The 19,956-nt window shown below is 42.7% G+C and overlaps 1 protein-coding gene across 2 annotated transcripts in view; it reads left to right on the top strand.

Annotated features, from left to right (window-relative positions):
- The first annotated feature begins 124 nt into the window (after positions 1 to 124).
- LOC118389849 (dapper homolog 1-like) overlaps positions 125 to 19,956 on the top strand; it is a 41,383-nt gene continuing 21,551 nt past the window's right edge. The window contains exons 1-2 of one of the 2 annotated variants that reach the window (XM_035779759.2): positions 843 to 935; positions 1,760 to 1,806. Coding sequence is in view for 1 of the 2 variants with exons in the window: in XM_035779758.2 (XP_035635651.1) it covers positions 687 to 935 (249 nt within the window). In the remaining variant the exon portion in view is untranslated. Of the gene's footprint in view, positions 936 to 1,759; positions 1,807 to 19,956 lie in introns of both variants that reach the window. The other variant, XM_035779758.2, reaches the window with a different exon arrangement.

Below are 19,956 nucleotides of genomic sequence, written 5' to 3'. Positions count from 1 at the left end.
TGTACACAATCTACAGGCTTTGCAACCAACCTTTAATATTTGTTTCAAGTATAAATAGCGTATAGAACCGTCGGTCTCCCTTGCAACTAGTCATACGATATCACTGATTCCGTTTTCACTGACAATGGGTTTATAGGCGAGGTAGCCAGAGAAGGTGCTTGGATTTTCATGAAAGGCTGGTACAACTTGATCAACGCTTCACGATCCCTTGGTGTTAACTTTTAGGCATTAATGAAAGATGAATTAATTGAACTGGCTGGGTGAATGTGACCTTGCGCGTTTAGGAATACAAAGGAGAGCTCGTTGTCCAATCACATCTTGACGAGCAGAATACTTATGAATATTAATTATCGTGGGTTCTGGGTAACCAATGGACCCTCTGAAAAACCCGGGCATGCTAATGTCAAATTGACAGCTACGGAATTGGAATCCAGCAACATCATTGAGCGAGCAGTAGGTATGGGTTCGGTTCTGCATACAATGGTTCGCAGCTGTATCTATAGTTTACTGTCGCTACTTCGCTTTAAAACATGTATATCAAACCAAAGAGTAAAGTCACTTTGAAATTAAATATGCAGACAATTTAGCCTCACTTGGATACTAGTAGGAAGGAACGGCCAACGGCTGAGAAACGATCAAAGAGCCAAAGAGTAAGCACTCAGCCACTCTCCGAGCAAGGGAGAACGATGTACCGAGCGTTTTCTTTCCCAATGACAGCGGAGCGCAGTCGGAATAAGGAGCGCCTTGAGGCGAGTTTGGCCGGTCTTTGTGAGTTGGAGCTGCTGAAACAGAGGCAGGAATGCCTGGTGCTCAGTGCCCTCTCCCTCGGGGACTCTGTCCCAGGACGCCCGGCATGGGGCGATGTACAGGCGGCCTGGCCCGTTCCGGAGACAACCAACTGTGCGTCAGACGACTTTAGTTACAGGCGCCATACGGTAAGACGACTTTCGTATTATTGTACTTATAATGCATATTGTACATTTCTATAATTTGGTATTACTGCGCTTTCATGGAAAGCTGTAGAAGCGGATTTCTTAGGCGTGTAATGCTCTTGGAATGACGGCCGTGAAATTATAAATCTATCCTATATAACTAACCTATATAGAGTGGATCTATGCCGAATAACGGTACCATCCGAAATGTGGACCAGACAGCCCCATACTGCGTGACCGGAGCGTGTGTGACCATTTAAGGCAAACTTCAGTGCTTGGGTTTTTCATCCCATTGTCCCTTGACGCTGTTTCGAAAAAATTAAAGTATATCATCCGGCTGAATTGTCTTTATCGAGTTAGTGATAAATGATCCGTTGTTCTGAAAAGGTCGGACCGTGCCCACCACCATGTCGATCCTGGAGTTCTGTGTAAGGCCTATAGTTGCTGTATTGTGGTAGTTTCCACCATTATTTGGGGCATCTGTAAATTCTTTCCACTCAGTAGGCTAATAATATGATGAATCACATCTCCATATCTTTTATCATGTTTTACTTTTTCTATTTATTTATTTGATTATTTATCTAGGAATATTACATGCTTTCCCTTGGCTGCATTTTTAAAGAGAATACCTGGGGTGCGATGTGGTTGGAGTTCCATATCCTTAATTGAAGTAGCGTTAATTAGGTTTGAGTAGCATAATATACTTAAAACCCCCAAAAGTATATTTATAGCTAAATGGAGACCCTCTCAGTTAAAATATTTGAACAGACATTTGTTCAAGTGCTGCGCTTGATGCAAGTGTTGCTATCTCTTCATCATGGTATTAGGTGATGTCCATAACGCAGAGATTACAACAGCATTGGCAACCTAACAGGTAAGGAAAATATTTGCAATTTTTCATCAAGTATTATTTTCTCTATGGATGAAATTGGTGATGTGGGGATAACCTGGACATGCATGCCCTTGCACATTTGCTACGAAAATATTGATCCATATCTTTTATGGTAAATACATTTACTTCCGTGGGCAATGAACTATCTAGTTTAACAATTAATTAACCTCTCTGGGATAGGGGGCAGTATTTTCACACCAGGATGAAAAGCGTGCCCAAAGTAAACTGCCTGCTACTCAGGCCAAGAAGCTAGGATAAGCATATAATTAGTAGATTTGGATAGAAAACACTCTGAAGTTTTGAAAGCTGTTAGAATAATGTCTGTGAGTATAACAGAACTGATTTGGCAGGCGACACGCCGAGCACAATCCATCCAGGGGGAGAAATTTGAGGTCGCTGTGTTTTCCAATATTTTTCTATGGGAGACCTGATTTATTAAGGCCCAGATTGCAGTTCGTATGGCTTCCACTAGATGTCAACAGTCTTTAGAAATTGTTAGATGGTTTTTCTTTTGAGAAATTAAGTAGGGCTGTTCTTTGTAGGTGTCACTCTGAAGGGCTTTAGTCTTTTGTTGTGTGTGAACTGGAGCACGCTTCACGTTGTTTTTATCTGGTATTTGAAACAGTTTATTCGGTCTTAAAAATTTATTTGATTTACATTTTAGGATACCTGAAGTTGGATTAGGAACGTTGTTTGAAATGTTTGGACCAAGTTTACAGGTAACTTATTAGATACTTTGTAATCATGTTGGAACCGGTGTATTTCTGAATCAAATGCGCCAAATAAATGGACATTTTGGGGATATAAAGAAGGAATTTATCGAACAAAACGGCCGCTCATAGTGTCACTGAGACATTTGATATTACAAAAAGAAGATCTTCAAAGGTAAGGCATTTATTATATGGCTATTTCTGACTTTTGTTGAAAAATGCCTAGTTGAAAAATTATTTTCATGTGTTTGTATGCAGGGCGCTGTCCTCAGATAATCGCATGGTTGTTGTTTTTGTTTTTGAAATCTGACACAGCGGCTGGATTAACAAGAAGTTAAGCTTTATTTTGATGTATTACACTTACATTTTTGTGAAGGTTGAATATTGATATTTCTGTAGTTTGGATTTTGGTGCGCTACAATTTCATTGGATGTTGTCAAATCAGTCCCGCTAACGGGATTCGCGCTTAAGGGATCCATAATTAATCCTGCTACATCTTTGCCTCCAGCATCAAGTGAGAAAGTGTATGTAAATGCATCCTAAACTAAACGGTAGCCTAGCCTGGCTGCACTACATTTATTAGGCTATCTAGACTGAAAAATGACGAGCATGACTTGCACACGACCCCTATAAAAGAGGTCACTTTAAATTGGTGATAGGTATAAGTGAATGGGCTTTCTCTCTTTCAGGCGCTTCAGGCCACTGTGTGAACAATGGCTTTGGGTTAAATGGATATTGATAAGGCCATTACTCTTGTGTTGTGACACATTGATAACCTTGTGGACCATTTGGTTAGGCGTTAATGGTTAAAATATTGTTTTGGGTTGTCTTTGTGGGTTTTGAACATTGTTTCAATACTTTCAAAATGTTAGTCATATTGGCTAGTCCACATAATGATCTAATGATTTTCTGACTATTTTTACATAAAATAAAGATAGGGCCATGCAGTTTCCTGATTGATTCACAATTGAAAGTAATTGTTGGGCCTTATCCCATCATGCTCTAGCGACTCCAGTCTAGCAACTCCTATGGCAGGCAGGGCACATGCACGTTGACACAGTCACGGGTTGTGCCTAGAGGTCGACCATTATGATTTTTCAACGCCGATACCGATTATCGGAGGACAAAAAAAGCCGATACCGATTTAATCGGACAGATTTTTTAAATGTATTTAAATATATATATACACACACATTTTTGTAATAATGACAATTGTAACAATACTGAATGAACAATGAACAGTTTTATTTTAACTTAATATATTACATGGGTGTTCTTGAGGTGATTCCACAGGTTGGTGGTATTTTTTGATTTAGCCGTTGCTGACCACATGCTTACATCTTTATCACAAATAAGACACCTTGCTTTCCCTGGTGCCAATTCCATGTAATAGTCCTACACTGGTGCTCTGCTTTTCTCTGCCATCTGTAAAACACACACACAGCTCTGAAGTGACAATGATACTGAAGAGTCTGCATAGGAGACAAATACTCTCAACTGTTTGATTAAAAATAGAGTTTAAGTTACCTGTGATGAATGTTGAAAACAAACTAATTTCTATATGCAGGAAATCCTATTTTAATAATGGACATGGTAAGAATTGACTACCAAAGTGAGAGTCATAATTCCCATGACTCTTTCTAGCAAAATCTGAAAATATCGGTTCCTTCATTCATTTATTCCATAGGATATTTTTAGATTCACTTAAAATAAGGTCTTCGTTTCGTGTAGGCTTACACCACCTTGCCAATTTTATAACTGTGTAGATAGATATCCATAGGAGAGGGTAACTCTGATCAATATTGGCTAAATATAAGCGAAGATAATTTTTTTTGTAGAGTAGATTTATGACACTATTTTGACAAACGTTAACTTATCCTAGTGAGATTTACACGGGTATCAAAATGCAGAGGCTTATTTGAAGTAGATCAAGACATTCTGTATGGAAGACATGAACGGTAAAATAACGAAGGAACCCCTTTCAAATTCAGCCGCAAGTTATTACAGGAATTATAACTCGTCAACTATTTCTCTCTAAACCATATACCGTTGACTATTACGAGCCTGCTGCTGCCTACCACCCCTCAGTCAGACTGCTCTATCAAATATCAAATCATAGACTTAACTATTATAAAAACACAGAAATACGAGCCTTAGGTCAAATCTGGAAACTATCACCTCGAGAAAAAAAAAGTTTATTCCGTTCCATGTTTCATCTAACGGGTGGCATCCATGAGTCTAAATATTCCTGTTACATTGCACAACCTTTAATGTTATGTCATAATTACGTAAAAGTCTGGCAAATTAGTTTGCAAAGAGCCAGGTGGCCCAAACTGTTGCATATACCCTGACTCTGCGTGCAATGAACGCAAGAGAAGTGACACAATTTCACTTGGTTAATATTGCCTGCTAACCTGGATTTATTTTAGCTAAATATGCAGGTTTTAAAAATATATACGTGTGTATTGATTTTAAGGCATTGATGTTTATGGTTAAGTACACATTGGTGCAACGACAGTCGTTGATTGTTTTTTATAAGATAAGTTTAATGCTAGCTAGCAACTTACCTTGGCTTACTGCATTCGTGTAACAGACAGGCTCCTCACGAGGCAGGTGGTTAGAGCGTTGGACTAGTTAACTGTAAGGTTGCAAGATTGGATCCCCCGAGCTGACAAGGTACAAATCTGTCTTTCTGCCTCGTTCCTAGGCCGTCATTGAAAATAAGAATGTGTTCTTAACTGACTTGCCTAGTTAAGTAAAGATTAAATAAAGGTATAAAAATAAAACATCTGCAACCAAAAATACCGATTTCCGATTGTTATGAAGACTTGAAATCGTCCCTAGTTAATCAGCCATTACAATTAATCGGTCGACCTCTAGTTGTGCCTAGAAGGCCAGCATCCCGAAGTCACCTCTTCACTGATGACGTTGAGACTGGTGTTTTGCGGGTACTATTTAATGAAGCGGCCAGTTCAGGACTTGTGAAGCATCTGTTTCTCAAACTAGACACTAATGTACTTGTCCTCTGGCTCAGTTGTGCACCAGGGCCTCCCACTCCTCTTTCTATTCTGGTTAGAGCCCGTTTGTGCTGTTCTGTGAAGGGAGTAGTACACAGCGTTGTACGAGATCTTCAGTTTCTTGGCAATTTCTCGGTTGGAATAGCCTTAATTTCTAAGAACAAGAATAGACTGACGAATTTCAGAAGATAGCCAACAATTGCTGACACTCAACTAGTCTAATGAAGACCCGTTTTATTGCTTCTTTAATCAGCACAAGTTTTCAGCTGTGCTAACATAATTGCAAAAGTGTTTTCTAATGATCAATTAGCCTTTTAAAATTATACACTTGGATTAGCTAACACAATGTGCCATTGGAACACAGGAGTGATGGTTGCTGATAATGGCCTCTCTACGCCTATGTAGATATTCCATAACAAATCTGCCGCTTCCAGCTACAATAGTCATTTACAACATTAACAATGTCACACTGTATTTCTGATCAATCCGATGTCATTTTAATGGACAAAAAAGGTGATTTTCTTTCAAAAACAAGGACATTTCTGAGTGACCCCAACGTTTTGAATGGTAGTGTGTGTATATATATACACTATTCGAAAAAAATAAAGGGAACCCTTAAACAACACAATGTAACTCCAAGTCAATCACACTTCTGTGAAATCAAACTGTCCACTTAGGAAGCAACACTGATTGACAATGAATTTCACATGCTGTTGTGCAAATGGAATAGACAACAGGTGGAAATTATAGGCAATTGGCAAGACACCCCCAATAAAGGAGTGGTTCTACAGGTGGTGACCATAGACCACTTCTCAGTTCCTTTGCTTCGTGGCTGATGTTTTGGTCACTTTTGAATTCTGGCGGCGCTTTCAATCTAGTGGTAGCATGAGACGGAGTCTACAACCCACAGAAGTGGCTCAGGTAGTGCAGCTCATCCAGGATGGCACATCAATGCGAGCTGTGGCAAGAAGGTTTGCTGTGTCTGTCAGCGTAGTGTCCAGAGCATGGAGGCGCTACCAGGAGACAGGCCAGTACATCAGGAGATGTGGAGGAGGCCATAGGAGGGCAACAACCCAGCAGCAGGACCGCTACCTCCACCTTTGTGCAAGGAGGAGCAGGAGGAGCACTGCCAGAGCCCTGCAAAATGACTTCCAGCAGGCCACAAATGTGCATGTGTCTGCTCAAATGGTCAGAAACAGACTCCATGAGGGTGGTATGAGGGCCCGACGTCCACAGGTGGGGGTTGTGCTTACAGCCCAACACCGTGCAGGACGTTTGGCATTTGCCAGAGAACACCAAGATTGGCAAATTCGCCACTGGCGCCCTGTGCTCTTCACCGATGAAAGCAGGTTCACACTGAGCACATGTGACAGACGTGACAGAGTCTGGAGACGCCGTGGAGAACATTCTGCTGCCTGCAACATCCTCCAGCATGACCGGTTTGGCGGTGGGTCAGTCATGGTGTGGGGTGGCATTTCTTTGGGGGGCCGCACAGCCCTCCATGTGCTCGCTAGAGGTAGCCTGACTGCCATTAGGTACCGAGATGAGATCCTCAAATCAAATGTATTTATATAGCCCTTCATACATCAGCTGATATCTCAAAGTGCTGTACAGAAACCCAGCCTAAAACCCCAAACAGTAAGCAATGCAGGTGTAGAAGCACGGTGGCTGGGAAAAACTCCCTAGAAAGGCCAAAACCTAGGAAGAAACCTAGAGAGGAACCAGGCTATGTGGGGTGGCCAGTCCTCTTCTGGCTGTGCCGGGTGGAGATTATAACAGAACATGGCCAAGATGTTCAAATGTTCATAAATGACCAGCATGGTCCAATAATAATAAGGCAGAACAGTTGAAACTGGAGCAGCAGCACGGCCAGGTGGACTGGGGACAGCATGTCAGGTAGTCCTGAGGCATGGTCCTAGGGCTCAGGTCCTCTGAAAGAGAGAGAGAGCGAATTAGAGAGAGCACACTTAAATTCACACAGGAAACCGAATAGGACAGGAGAGGGTACTCCAGATATAACAAACTCACCCTAGCCCCCCGACACAAACTACTGCAGCATAAATACTGGAGGCTGAGACAGGAGCGGTCAAGAGACACTGTGGCCCCATCTGAGGACACCCCCGGACAGGGCCAAACAGGAAGGATATAACCCCACCCACTTTGCCAAAGCACAGCCCACACACCACTAGAGGGATGTCTTCAACCACCAACTTACCATCCTGAGACAAGGCTGAGTATAGCCCACAAAGATCTCCGCCATCCTCAGACCCCTTGTGAGACCATATGCTGGTGCGGTTGGCCCTGGGTTCCTCATAAGGCAAGACAATGCTAGACCTAATGTGGCTGGAGTGTGTCGGCAGTTCCTGCAAGAGGAAGGAATTGATGCTATGGACTGGCCCGCCCGTTCCCCAGACCTGAATCCAATTGAGCACATCTGGGACATCATGTCTCGCTCCATCCACCAACGCCACGTTGCACCACAGACTGTCCAGGAGTTGGCGGATATTTTAGTCCAGGTCTGGGAGGAGATCCCTCAGGAGACCATCCGCCACCTCATCAGGAGCATGCCCAGGCGTTGTAGGGAGGTCATACAGGTACGTGGAGGCCACACACACGACTGAGCCTCATTTTGACTTGTTTTAAGGACATTACATCAAAGTTGGATCAGCCTGTAGTGTGGTTTTCCACTTTAATTTTGAGTGTGACTCCAAATCCAGATCTCCATGGGTTGATAAATTTGCTTTCCATTGATTAATTTTTGTGTGATTTTGTTGTCAGCACATTCAACTATGTAAAGAAAAAAAGTATTTAATAAGAATATGTCATTCATTCAGATCCAGGATGTGTTATTTTAGTGTTTTTTGAGGAGTGTATATATATCTACTGTGGGGCAAAAAATGATTTAGTCAGCCACCAATTGTGCAAGTTCTCCCACTTAAAGATGAGAGAGGCCTGTAATTTTCATCATAGGTACACTTCAACTATGACAGACAAAATGAGAAAGAAAATCACATTGTAGGATTTGAATGTATTTGCAAATTATGGTGGAAAATAAGTATTTGGTCAATAACAAAAGTTTATCTCAATACTTTGTCATTGCCAACAAAGGGTATATAACAGAGTTTTCTGTAAGTCTCCACAAGGTTTTCACACACTGTTGCTGGTATTTTGGCCCTTCCTCCATGCAGATCTCCTCTAGAGCAGTGATGTTTTGGGGATGTTGCTCGGCAACACGGACTTTCAACTCCCTCCAAAGATTTTCTATGCTACCCATCCCGCTATGCTATCCGCTAACGGGATGGGTAGCGTCAAGAAGTTAATGTAACCGCTGTGTCAGATTTCAAAAAGCTTTACGGAAAAACCATGCAATAATCTGAGTACGGCGCTCAGAGCCCAAACAAGCCAAAAAGATATCCGCCATATTGTGCATTCAACAGAAGTCAGAAATAACTTTATACATATTCACTTACCTTTGATCTTCATCAGAATGCACTGGAAGATGACTTGCTTCCACACGTGAGACTAGATCTGCTCTATCAGGTACAGATGGCGCTAAAGCAAAAAGCTAATTGTAATTAACTTGCAAGTAAATAACCAGAACAGTCATGGGACATGATAAACCAGACAACTACTTCCAACAAGAGTCAAGGGACAGAGCGATACACTAGCTAGAACCTTCTCATCGTAGATCTGGTTGGACAAAAAAGCATGGCCAATTTGAATATGTCCCCGCCCAATGTTGTCCATCATGTTCTACTGTTGGTTACAGGGCAACGTGTTGTGTGGACTAAAACGGCATAAAACCGGGTGTATTACAAAGCATGATCCAATTAATTAGCCAGCTAAAGTAATTTTGAAGGTCATTGAGAAATTGTTAGGTCGATTTTTGGTATGGTTAAATTAACCAGCTATATACCTTTGATAAGCAATAGCTAGCTGGTAGCTTGCTAGCTAGTTAGCTCCAATGCCAATTTCATGGCTTTCTAAACTAATATGACTAACTCGGAAATATGAAGTTTGAGAATAAAAGTTAATTGGCTAGCCCATCATGCTTTGTGACATTATGTTAGCTAGCTATCCCCAGTTAACCTGTTTTCACTTATTGCGTTCTTACTGGTGCACTCGTTTGTTCATGACGTGAGCTGGCTGGTTGCATGTGCAGCAGTGGTCATTCGATTTTTGACATGCAAAAGTTAATTAGGTGTGTCTATGCTGTTGTTCCAATGCAGAGATCGATTATATATATATTCTCAAAGAAACTAACGGCAGGTCGAAAAAATGGCCTCATATTTCTGTCATGCTGCTTTGTTTACAACTCCAAACACCTCCCGCCCCAGGTATTCAGCCAATCAGCGGCCGCCACTGACTGACAGGTAATTTCTGGAGCACAATATACTGTATGCACCAAGCAAAAGATTGACTGTCTTCAAATGCTTTCCTAGCTAGATATGTTACGAATTCCTCATCATTGGGAGCAGTTCTCCAATGATAGAGGGATTCATTAAGCAAAGTATAGGCCAATCCATAGGAAATAATGATTTTGCCATTTGATCTCCTCCTCACACAAAGTGTGCGTCCTAAATGATACCCTATATAGTGCACTACTTATGACCAGAACTTATGGGGCACTGGTTGAAATTAGTGCACTATATAGGGCAAATGGTGCTATTTGGGACATACAAAGCTGAGCCTTTGCCGATAGCCTGCTCTAAGACCAGACCTCACATCTGCCTGATTGTTAACTAGACAATGCTTGATTCTTCCTCTGTAGTGGGATAAAGATAAGACCAGGTGTAAGGTGTAAAGGTGTAAAGATAAGCTCAGGGACAGGTATAAGGGGTTGGTTTGTGTGTGTGTGTGTGTGTGAGAGACACAGGAGAAAGTTGAGTGTGTGTGAGGAAGGTGCTGCCATGTGATTAAGGTTGATTTTGTGTGTGTGCGTGCATGTGTGAGCAGACTCTCCAGGTTTGTTCCTGTGGCGGTGGTGCTGACAGCCATCAGACAACAGCTGGAAAATCAAATATTGCCCCTGTTCCAGAGGGGAAGTGTGTGCGCTTGTGTTTAAAAGAGAGAACAAATTAATGTGGGTGTGGGAGGGGCGGGGTGTTGGAGGACAGATTGTGTGTATTGTTTTTAATATCTGATCAGTACTGCTATGTGATATATGTGATATCAAAGTATGTGTGTGTGTGTGTGTTTCCTCACATTAGCAGGCTGTACTGTAAGCCCCCATGGAGCCCCTTGCAGCTGTGGCCATGTGCCATCGGAGCCTCCCATATGTGACATACACAATTCTCATACTCTACTGTAATGTGTGTGTGTGTTTGCGTAGCCTACAGTGTGTGTGTGTGTTTTCAAGCCTAGCTGTGTTGGGTTAACATTGTGGAGTGTCAGGCGAATGTGTGCACAGAGTCAAAGTGGGGGTTAAGTGAGAGGCATAATATAGGTTGTTGTCACGTCTGTCTTGTTGTGGGGTTTCTAGACAAGCTCTGGGGTGACATTTTACTTCGGTACAGATCTAGGATCAGATTTGTATTTATTATGGATCCCCATGCCAAAGCAGCAGCCAAAGCAGCAGCTACTCTTCCTTGGGTTGTGCAAAATTAAGGCAATTTATACCATTTTTAAAACATTACAATACATTCACAGATTTCACAACACACTGTGTGCCCTCAGGCCCCTACTCCACCACTACCACATATCTACAGTACTAAATCCATGTGTATGTATTCCCATCCCCATACCTAAACTTAACCATTAGTGGGGAAAATGCTAAACTCACCCAACATATGCCTCTTGGCGTAACTTCACCCTAGTCCCTCTACACATACAGTCCATGGAATGTGGATAGAAGCTCCTAACCACTGATGTAGGATCAGTTCTTTCCCTTCCCACTAATGGTGTCACAACCTGATCTGTTTCACCTGTCCTTGTGCTTGTCTCCACCCCCTCCAGGTGTTGCCCATCTTCCCCATTATCCCCTGGGTACTTATACCTATGTTTTCTGTCTGTGCCAGTTCCTTTTGTTTGTGCAAACCTACCAGCAGTTTCCCTTTCTCCTGTCTTTGCTATAGTCCCCGTTTCCTGGTTTTGACCTTTCCTGCCTGCCCTGACTTTGAGCCTGCCTGCCGTCCTGTACCTTTGCCTCTACTCTGGATTACCGACCTTTGCCTGACCTGACCCTGAGCCCGCCTGCTGTTCCGGTGCCTTACACCCTCTCTGGATTATTGACCCCTGCCTGCTTGACCTGTCGTTTTCCCACCCCTGTTTAAAGAATAAATGTTAGTTTCTTCAACACTGTCTGCACCTGGGTCATACCTTAAAACATGATACATTGTTTATATAAGGGGGTAAGGTTATCTGATCATAGATCTGTGTCTAAGGACAACCTCGAATTTCTACCCCACACCATCTCCAACCCCTGAAAATAACCCCCATGTTGGCTTCTTTCCACCACCACAGAGCTCCACGGAAGCCGACTATCAACCTCCATACCCAGCTTTGGTGCTCCCTGCTGGGCTTCGCTGAGCAGAGGGTTGGTCTGTCTTCCCTGCTGGGAGTTTGAGGATCCAGCAGGGGCATAATTAGCCATGCTCAGTGCTGAGGGACGCTGTTAGCGGTTGTTAGCGGTTAGCTGCAGTGCAGGCTGTTAATAATTGATGGGAACAAAAGGTTTAATTGCACAGGAATCCTGCCTGAGGAGAGACATGAGTGAGAAGCTAGGGATGAGGAGTGTGTGTGGGGGTGTATTATAGCTGGGTTGAAAGGGAGTTGTAATCTAGTGCTGGTGTCTGTCTGTTAGGGTGAGAGCTTTGGTAGTGGGAGAGGGCTGGATAATTCATCCAGAGAGATGGGGATGCCCGTGGAGATGATTGATTGAGTGTTGCTCTAAGGCAGTGGTAACCAACCTTCCCTGAGTCAAGATCACGTTCTGAGTCAAAATTCAAGCAAAGATCTACCGCTCAGATTTTTTTAAACACGTAAGCCTATGCAACATTAACCAATTAAAAATAGTTATGTAGCAATGAGGTTTGTGCAATAGGCTATAGGCCCAAGACGTTATCACTGCATATTGACTATGCTTGAATTGTCCTGCCAATGTTGTTCTTCTCAGACCATTTTGAAATTACAGTGCCTTCGGAAAGTACTCAGACACCTAGACTTTTTCCACATTTTGTTACATTACAGCCTTATTCTAAAATGTATTAAATAGTTTTAACCCCTCATAAATTTACACACAATACCCTATAATGACAAAGCAAAAACAGGCTTTTAAAAATGTTGGTTAATTTATAATTTTTTAAACTAAAATAAAACATTTACATAAGTATTCGGACCCCTTACTCAGTACTTTGTAGAAGCACCATTGGCAGCGATTTACAGCATCAATTCTGCTTAGGTACAAGATTGGCACACCTGTATTTGGGGAGTTTCTCCCATTCTTCTCTGCAGATCTTCTCAAGCTCTGGCAGGTTGGATGGGGAGAGTTGCTGCACAGCTATTTTCAGGTCTCCAGAGATGTTCGATTGGGTTCAAGTCCGGGCTCTGGCTGGGCTACTCAAGGGCATTCAGAGACTTGTCCCAAAGCCACTACTGCATTGCCTTGGTTGTGTGCTTAGGGTCGTTGTCCTGTTTGAAAGTGAACCTCACCCAAATCTGAGGTTGTGAGCACTCTGGAGCAGGTTTTCATCAAGGATCTCTCTACTTTTTTCCATTCATCTTTGCCTCTATCCTGACTAGTCTCCCAGTCCCTGCCGCTGAAAAACATCACCCACCGCATGATGCTACCACCACCATGCTTCATTGTGGGGATGGTGCCAGGTTTTCTCCAGACGTGACGCTTGGCATTCAGAATCGTTAGGTGCCTTTGGCAAACTCCTAGCGGGCTGTCATGTGCCTTTTACTGAGGAGTGGCTTCCGTCTGGCCGCTCTACCATAAAGGCTTGATTGGTGGATTGCTGCAGAGATGGTTGTCCTTCTGGAAGGTTCTCCCATCTCCACAGAGGAACTCTGGAGCTCTGTCAGAGTGAACATCGGGTTCTTGGTTGCCCCCCTGACCAAGACCCTTCTCCCACGATTGCTCAGTTTGACCGAGCGGCCAGCTCTAGGAAGAGTCATGGTGGTTCCAAACTTCTTCCATTTAAGAATGATGGAGGCCACTGTGTTCTTTGGTACCTTCAATGCTGCAGAGATTTCTGGTACCCTTCCCCAGATCTGTGCCTCGACACAATCCTGTCTCTGAACTCTCTTTTTTCTCTGACATGCACTGTCAACTGTGGGGAAATCATTTCCAAATCATGTCCAATCAATTGAATTTACCACACGTGGACTCAAATGAAGTTGTAGAAACATGTCAAGGACGATTAATGGAAACAGGATGCCCCTGAGGTCAATTTTGAGTCTCATTGCAAAGGGGCTGAATACTTATGTGAATAAGTCATTTCTGTTTTTTACTTGTAATACATTTGCAAACATTTCTAAAAACCTGTTTTCGCTTTGTCATTATGGGGTATTGTGTGTAGAATGCGGAAGATTTTATTTATTTAATACATTTTAGGGCTTCCGAGTGGTGCAGCGGTCTAAGCCACTGCATCTCAGTGCAAGAGGCGTCACTATAGTACTTGGTTCAAATCCAGGCTGTATCACATCTGGCCGTGATTGGGAGTCCCATAGGGTGGCGAACAATTGGCTGTAATGTAACAAAATGTGGAAAAAGTGAAAGGGTCTGAATACACTATATATTTAAAAAATGTAGGTATATGATCACACTAGTAATAGATCATTTGTTGTATTACTTGTGAGGCACAGCTGAGTGAGCATAATAATAAATAAAAAAATCTGGACTGATGGCCTGCTTCTGAGGGGAGGGAGGGAGCAGTGGTGAGGCTGCCTCTCACCTGACTCACAGTCCCTCCGCCCTCCTTCCCTCCGCTGAGAAAAGGGGACACAGTCTTCCAGCTTATTGCAAAACTCAAGTCGCATTGCATTATTTCTGCCTCATGCACCAATTCATGTTGTTACTCCTATGACCAGAGAAAGTGAAATATTCCTCAATATTAAAAAAGACACAAGATGCTAATAACAACGCAAGCTTATCTAAACACTTTGCTATATACATTCATTGCACCTGCAGTGCTGGTTATAGCGTGAGTGAAAGTAGGGAGGAATCACATTTTCTGGCTACTAAAGGAGCAACGCTGCTATTGGGCACGCAGTCAGAATGCCTGATTGTGATTAACCTTTCTTCACTTCCCATCACCACCTCTTTCATCCCCACCGCATCATGTAATGACTTTGACACAACAATAGAGTTTTAGAAATGATTTAGTACATTGAGACTTAGGGAGTTCTTCTGTCCCATAAATGAGGAGTCTAAATGTGAATGTGTCAAGTATGGTTGAGAAGAGTGTTCAAACACAATAGAGAATGACATTTCCCACAGAACAAATACCCCCTTTTGAGCCAAATCCACCTTTTGTCTGCCCAGATACAGAAATCCCTCTCTAGAAACATACTGCAGATTGGCAGAAAAAGATCTCTCTGATTCTGAATAAATAACAAGAATAGTCTAATCTCCCTAAAGAACAGAGACAAACATTGGATGATTTAAAAAATTATTCAATTTTGATAGGGCGTAATGCTGATAAGAGCAAAGCTGTGGTGTTGTTAAACCGTGATGACTATGTGAATGAGATCCGGGGACAATTGAACACCACCACTTTCTATCAGAAATTGTCACGTGACCCCACACCACTGTTCAAAGATAACATTCACTGCAAGCTGAAGTCTCTTGTGGAAAGGTGAGACATTATGCAAAAATAATGAGAATATGAAAGTAGACTATCCAATCAGGAGCATTATTCATGCCTTCCCAAAAATCCACAAACGATGGGATAAGCCACCAGGGAGACCTATTATGGCCTCCATTGACTGAAAATATTTCTGCTTTTGTGTCAGCTCGACTGGTTGATTACCACGGCTCTCAGGGGATCACTGTGTCTTGCTTTCAATCGCGCACTCTGTCGCGATTGTCAATTTGGTGTTTGCCCCATATTGTGAATTATTGGTTGCTGAGTAGACGCCAGACCTCACAACCATAAAGTGCATTGGGTTCTATAACTGATTCAAGTATTTTTAGCCAGATCCAAATTGGTATGTCAAATTTTATGTTCCTTTTGATGGCATAGAATGTCCATCTTGCCTTGTCTCTCAGATCGTTGAAAGCTTTGTGGAAGTCGCTCTGGTTAAGAGCGTCTGCTAAATGACTTAAATGTAAATGTAAGTTACCTGTGGCGCTGATATTTAGGCTGAGGTATGTATCGTTTGTTTGTGTGCTCTAGGGCAACAGTGTCTAGATGGAATTTGTATTCTTGGTCCTGGCAACTGGACCTTTTTTGGAACACCATTTTTGTCTTACTGAGATCTACTGTCAGGGCCCATGACTGACAAAATCTTTGCAGAAGATCTAGGTACTGCTGTAGGCCCTCCTTGGTTGGGGACAGAAGCACCGGATTATCATCAAACAATAGACATTTGACTTCAGATTCTAGTAAGGTGAGGCCGGGTGCTGCAGACTTCTAGTGCCATCACCAATCCTTTGATATATACACCACCATTCAAAGGTTTGGGGTCACTCAAAGATCAAATTGATCAGAAATATAGTGTAGACATTGTTAATGTTGTGCATGACTATTGCAACTGGAAACTGATGATTTTTTAATGGAATATCTACATAGGCGTACAGAGGCACATTATCAGCAACCATCACTCCTGTGTTTTAATGTCACGCTGTGTTAGCTTATCCAAGTGTATCATTTTAAATGGCTAATTGATCACTAAACACTTTTGCAATTATTTTAGCACAGCTGAAAAGTTGTGCTGATTAGAGAAGCAATAAAACGGGCCTTCTTTAGACTAGTTGAGTATCTGGAGCATCAGCATTTGTGGGTTCGATTACAGGCTCAAAATGGCCAGAAACAAAGAACTTTATTCTGACACTCGTCTGTCTATTCTTGTTCTGAGAAATGGAGGCTATTCCATGTGAGAAATTGCCAAGAAACGGAATATCTCGTACAACGCTGTGTTCTACTCTCTTCACAGAACAGCACAAACTGGCCCTAACCAGAATAGAAAGAGGAGTGTGAGGCCCCGGCACACAACTGAGCAAGAGGACAAGTACATTAGACTGTCTAGTTTGAGAAACAGACACCTCACAAGTCCTGACTGGCAGCTTCATTAAATAGTGCCCGCAAAACAACAATCTCATCGTCAACAGTGAAGAGGCGACTTCGGGATGCTGGCCTTCTAGGCAGAGTTGCAAAGAAAAAGACATATCTCAGACTGATCAATAAAAATAAAATATTAAGATGGGCAAAAGAACACAGACACTGGACAGAGGAACTCTGCCTAGAAGGCCAACATCCCGGAGTCGCATTAATTTGATGTTATTTTAATGGACAAAAAAAAATGCTTTTATTTCAAAAACAAGGATATTTCTAAGTGACCCCAAACTTTTGAACGGTAGTGTACGGTAGTGTATGTTAATGAGGGTGGGGCTTAAGCTGAATCCCTGTCCCACCCCCTGGCCCTGTGGAAATAAATGTGTGGCAGCGCATCAAGCACAGTTGGTGAAGTCGAATGTTCTGAATCGACAACAGTAGTATTGAAAACTGGAACAAAAAGAAAATTGCCTAAAATTGGAGTGGAGTGGCCTCAGACTCTTCACGGAGCCTGTTCAATACAAAGCTTTCACTGTTTTGTTTGTAATTAAGTGGGATTGCACATTTTGCAACTCATGATTAGATCTTCGGTCATTGTGGGAAATATGCATCATTAAAAACATTTAAACAACTGTCTGCAGTTCAGAGCCAACCTGGATACTGAGGAGATCCTGGGGGAAATTGATGAGAATCAACAGCTTCATGCTATAGAGGAACAACATACTCCCTCCTGGAAAGATCCGCCTACTGTACCTCACAGAATAACTCTAACCCTACAAAAAAGAAAGACAGATTCATCTACAAACACGGACTATTTACTTACGTTGAAGTAGAGGCTAGTACTCTTGCTGGAATCCATGCAACACAAATTGTGTTTGCAGGTAGCAGGGCTAAGGGTAAGTTTGGAGTTTTGCCAGAGTGAAATTCAAATGCGCCAAGGAGAGAACAAGGCACTCACAGCCAAGGTAAAATCCCTAGATTCCAACATGGATTGTCTACTCAGGGAAAACAGGGTGACTAGTGGGTCGCTACTAGACATACAAACCTGGAGCATGTGTGAAAATATAATATTTTCTGGGATTCCTGAGGACTCATCCATGTGATGTGAGGGTAGGACAAGTAGCCTTCATATTTGCAGCATTGTCTGTCACCAGTGCAAATACCTTCTGTGGTCCAACATAATTGATGACTGCCTTCAGCTCATCTGCATTGTAGGGACCGGTGTGTCTGTTGTCCCTTGTGTCTGTGCGCTTGTAGAATACTGGTTGAGAGGTGGAGGTGGATGTGATGTAGTTAATTATTCCTTGCCCACGAACATTCAACCACCCATCAGAGGATTCCAATACAGTCTGCTTTCTCTATGATTTGCTTGACCTTCACTTGAACTCTGCATCCAGCAAATTAGTAGATAAAGCATGTCTGGTTGGAGGGGTGTATGCTGGGCGAAGAACATTCAGAAATCTCTTCCGATACACATTGCCTGTGAGCATCAGAGGTGAACCAGTTGCGTGCACAGCTCGAGCATGACATTCATCAGCATTTCTCTGACTACGTTACTCCATTGAGTAACATAGTTCTCTGACTAACTTCGGATTCCAGGAGGACCATCGATAAGTTGTCATTCGTCATTTTCACCTCGAATAGAAGTAGAGGGACTTGGCCTCTCGGATGGCGCAGTGGTTAAGGGCGCTGTACTGCAGCGCCAGCTGTGCCACCAGAGACTCTGGGTTCACTCTGTCGTGACCGGGAGGTCCGTGGGGCGACAAACAATTGGCCTAGCGTCGTCTGGGTTATAGGGAGGGGTTGGCCGGTAGGGATATCCTTGTCTCATCGCGCACCAGCGACTCCTATGGCGGGCCCGGGCACAGTGAGCGCTAACCAAGGTTGCCAGGTGCACAGTGTTTCCTCCGACACATTGGTGCGGCTGGCTTCCGGGTTGGATGCGCTGTGTTAAGCAGCAGTGCGGCTTGGTTGGGTTGTGTATCGGAGGACGCATGACTTTCAACCTTCGTTTCTCCCGAGCCCGTAGCGATGAGACAAGATAGTAGCTACTAAACAATTGGATACTTGGGGAGAAAACGGGGTACAATTCGAAGAAAAAAAACTTTTGTCAGAGGTTGCTTGTTGTGACCGCTAAGGGAACTTTATGCACTTGGCCAGATGATTACTCATCTTTGTTGCATTCTTTACATATGATTTGGCACAGTATTTGCAAATGTACACAACTTTTCCTTCTACATTAGCTGAAGTGAAATGTCTCCAAACATCAGATTTTCCTGGCATTTTCCTGTAAAGATTAGAAAACAGAGTACATTAAAAAAAATACAATTCCAGGTACATATAAATAGTTAAGCAGTTAGATTAAACAACTCCTTTGTAAGATAAATGTTTTAAAATGAACATTTATGGAAACAGGTGAATTAACACTACACAGATAGCAGGCTCAAGCAAGCTAAAACTCACATGGTAGCAGAAAAAATATTCACCCCACCCAGTATTGTAATCAAAACTTACCAGAAAGCATGTAGTCCTTGGCTCAGACAGTGTAGTAGTGTGGGCTCAATAGCATCTCATTAGTGTGCAAGATCTTGAAAATCAGCTGTACATGTCATGGAAGAGTGCACTGCACATGTGATGGGAGAATGCACTGTGCATGCAGAGGGTTGCAATTCCATTGAATTGGGGATAGTTTAACCAAAATATGCCACAAGACCTAGAATTGCCTTATGTGATTCCTCAAAAAAACTGTTATAAACCAACTTTTTTTGATGATTTTAAGCAAAATTCCCCAAATTCCCGGGCTTAACTTCCCATGGAAAATTTACCGGAAAGTTTCCGACCCTTTGCAACCCTACTTTCCACCATGTGCACGGACTTGGAAAGACAAGACCAAAGGTCCCCGACCTATCATCGCAAAATTTGAACATTACCAACAAAAGAGCTGATCAAAAGCAGGAGAAGGGAGCATAAAGGGACCAAATTTCATCTCAATGACCAATTTCCCCGGGAGATAAACGAACGTCGCAAGAGGCTGTATCCTGTACAGAGGAAACAGAGGGAGAGGGGTAAGTGTGCTTTTTCATTGTGGACATAATAGATGAACATTTTCATAGATGGACAGCTCTTCTGAGAGAGCTCCATAACACCATGGCTGTACTAAATTCTACGGGAAATCAGGTCACGAAA

This window comes from Oncorhynchus keta, chromosome 11, assembly GCF_023373465.1.
Source record: "Oncorhynchus keta strain PuntledgeMale-10-30-2019 chromosome 11, Oket_V2, whole genome shotgun sequence".
Taxonomy (NCBI): Eukaryota; Metazoa; Chordata; class Actinopteri; order Salmoniformes; family Salmonidae; genus Oncorhynchus; species Oncorhynchus keta.
This window is presented reverse-complemented; position numbering and strand designations above follow the sequence as displayed.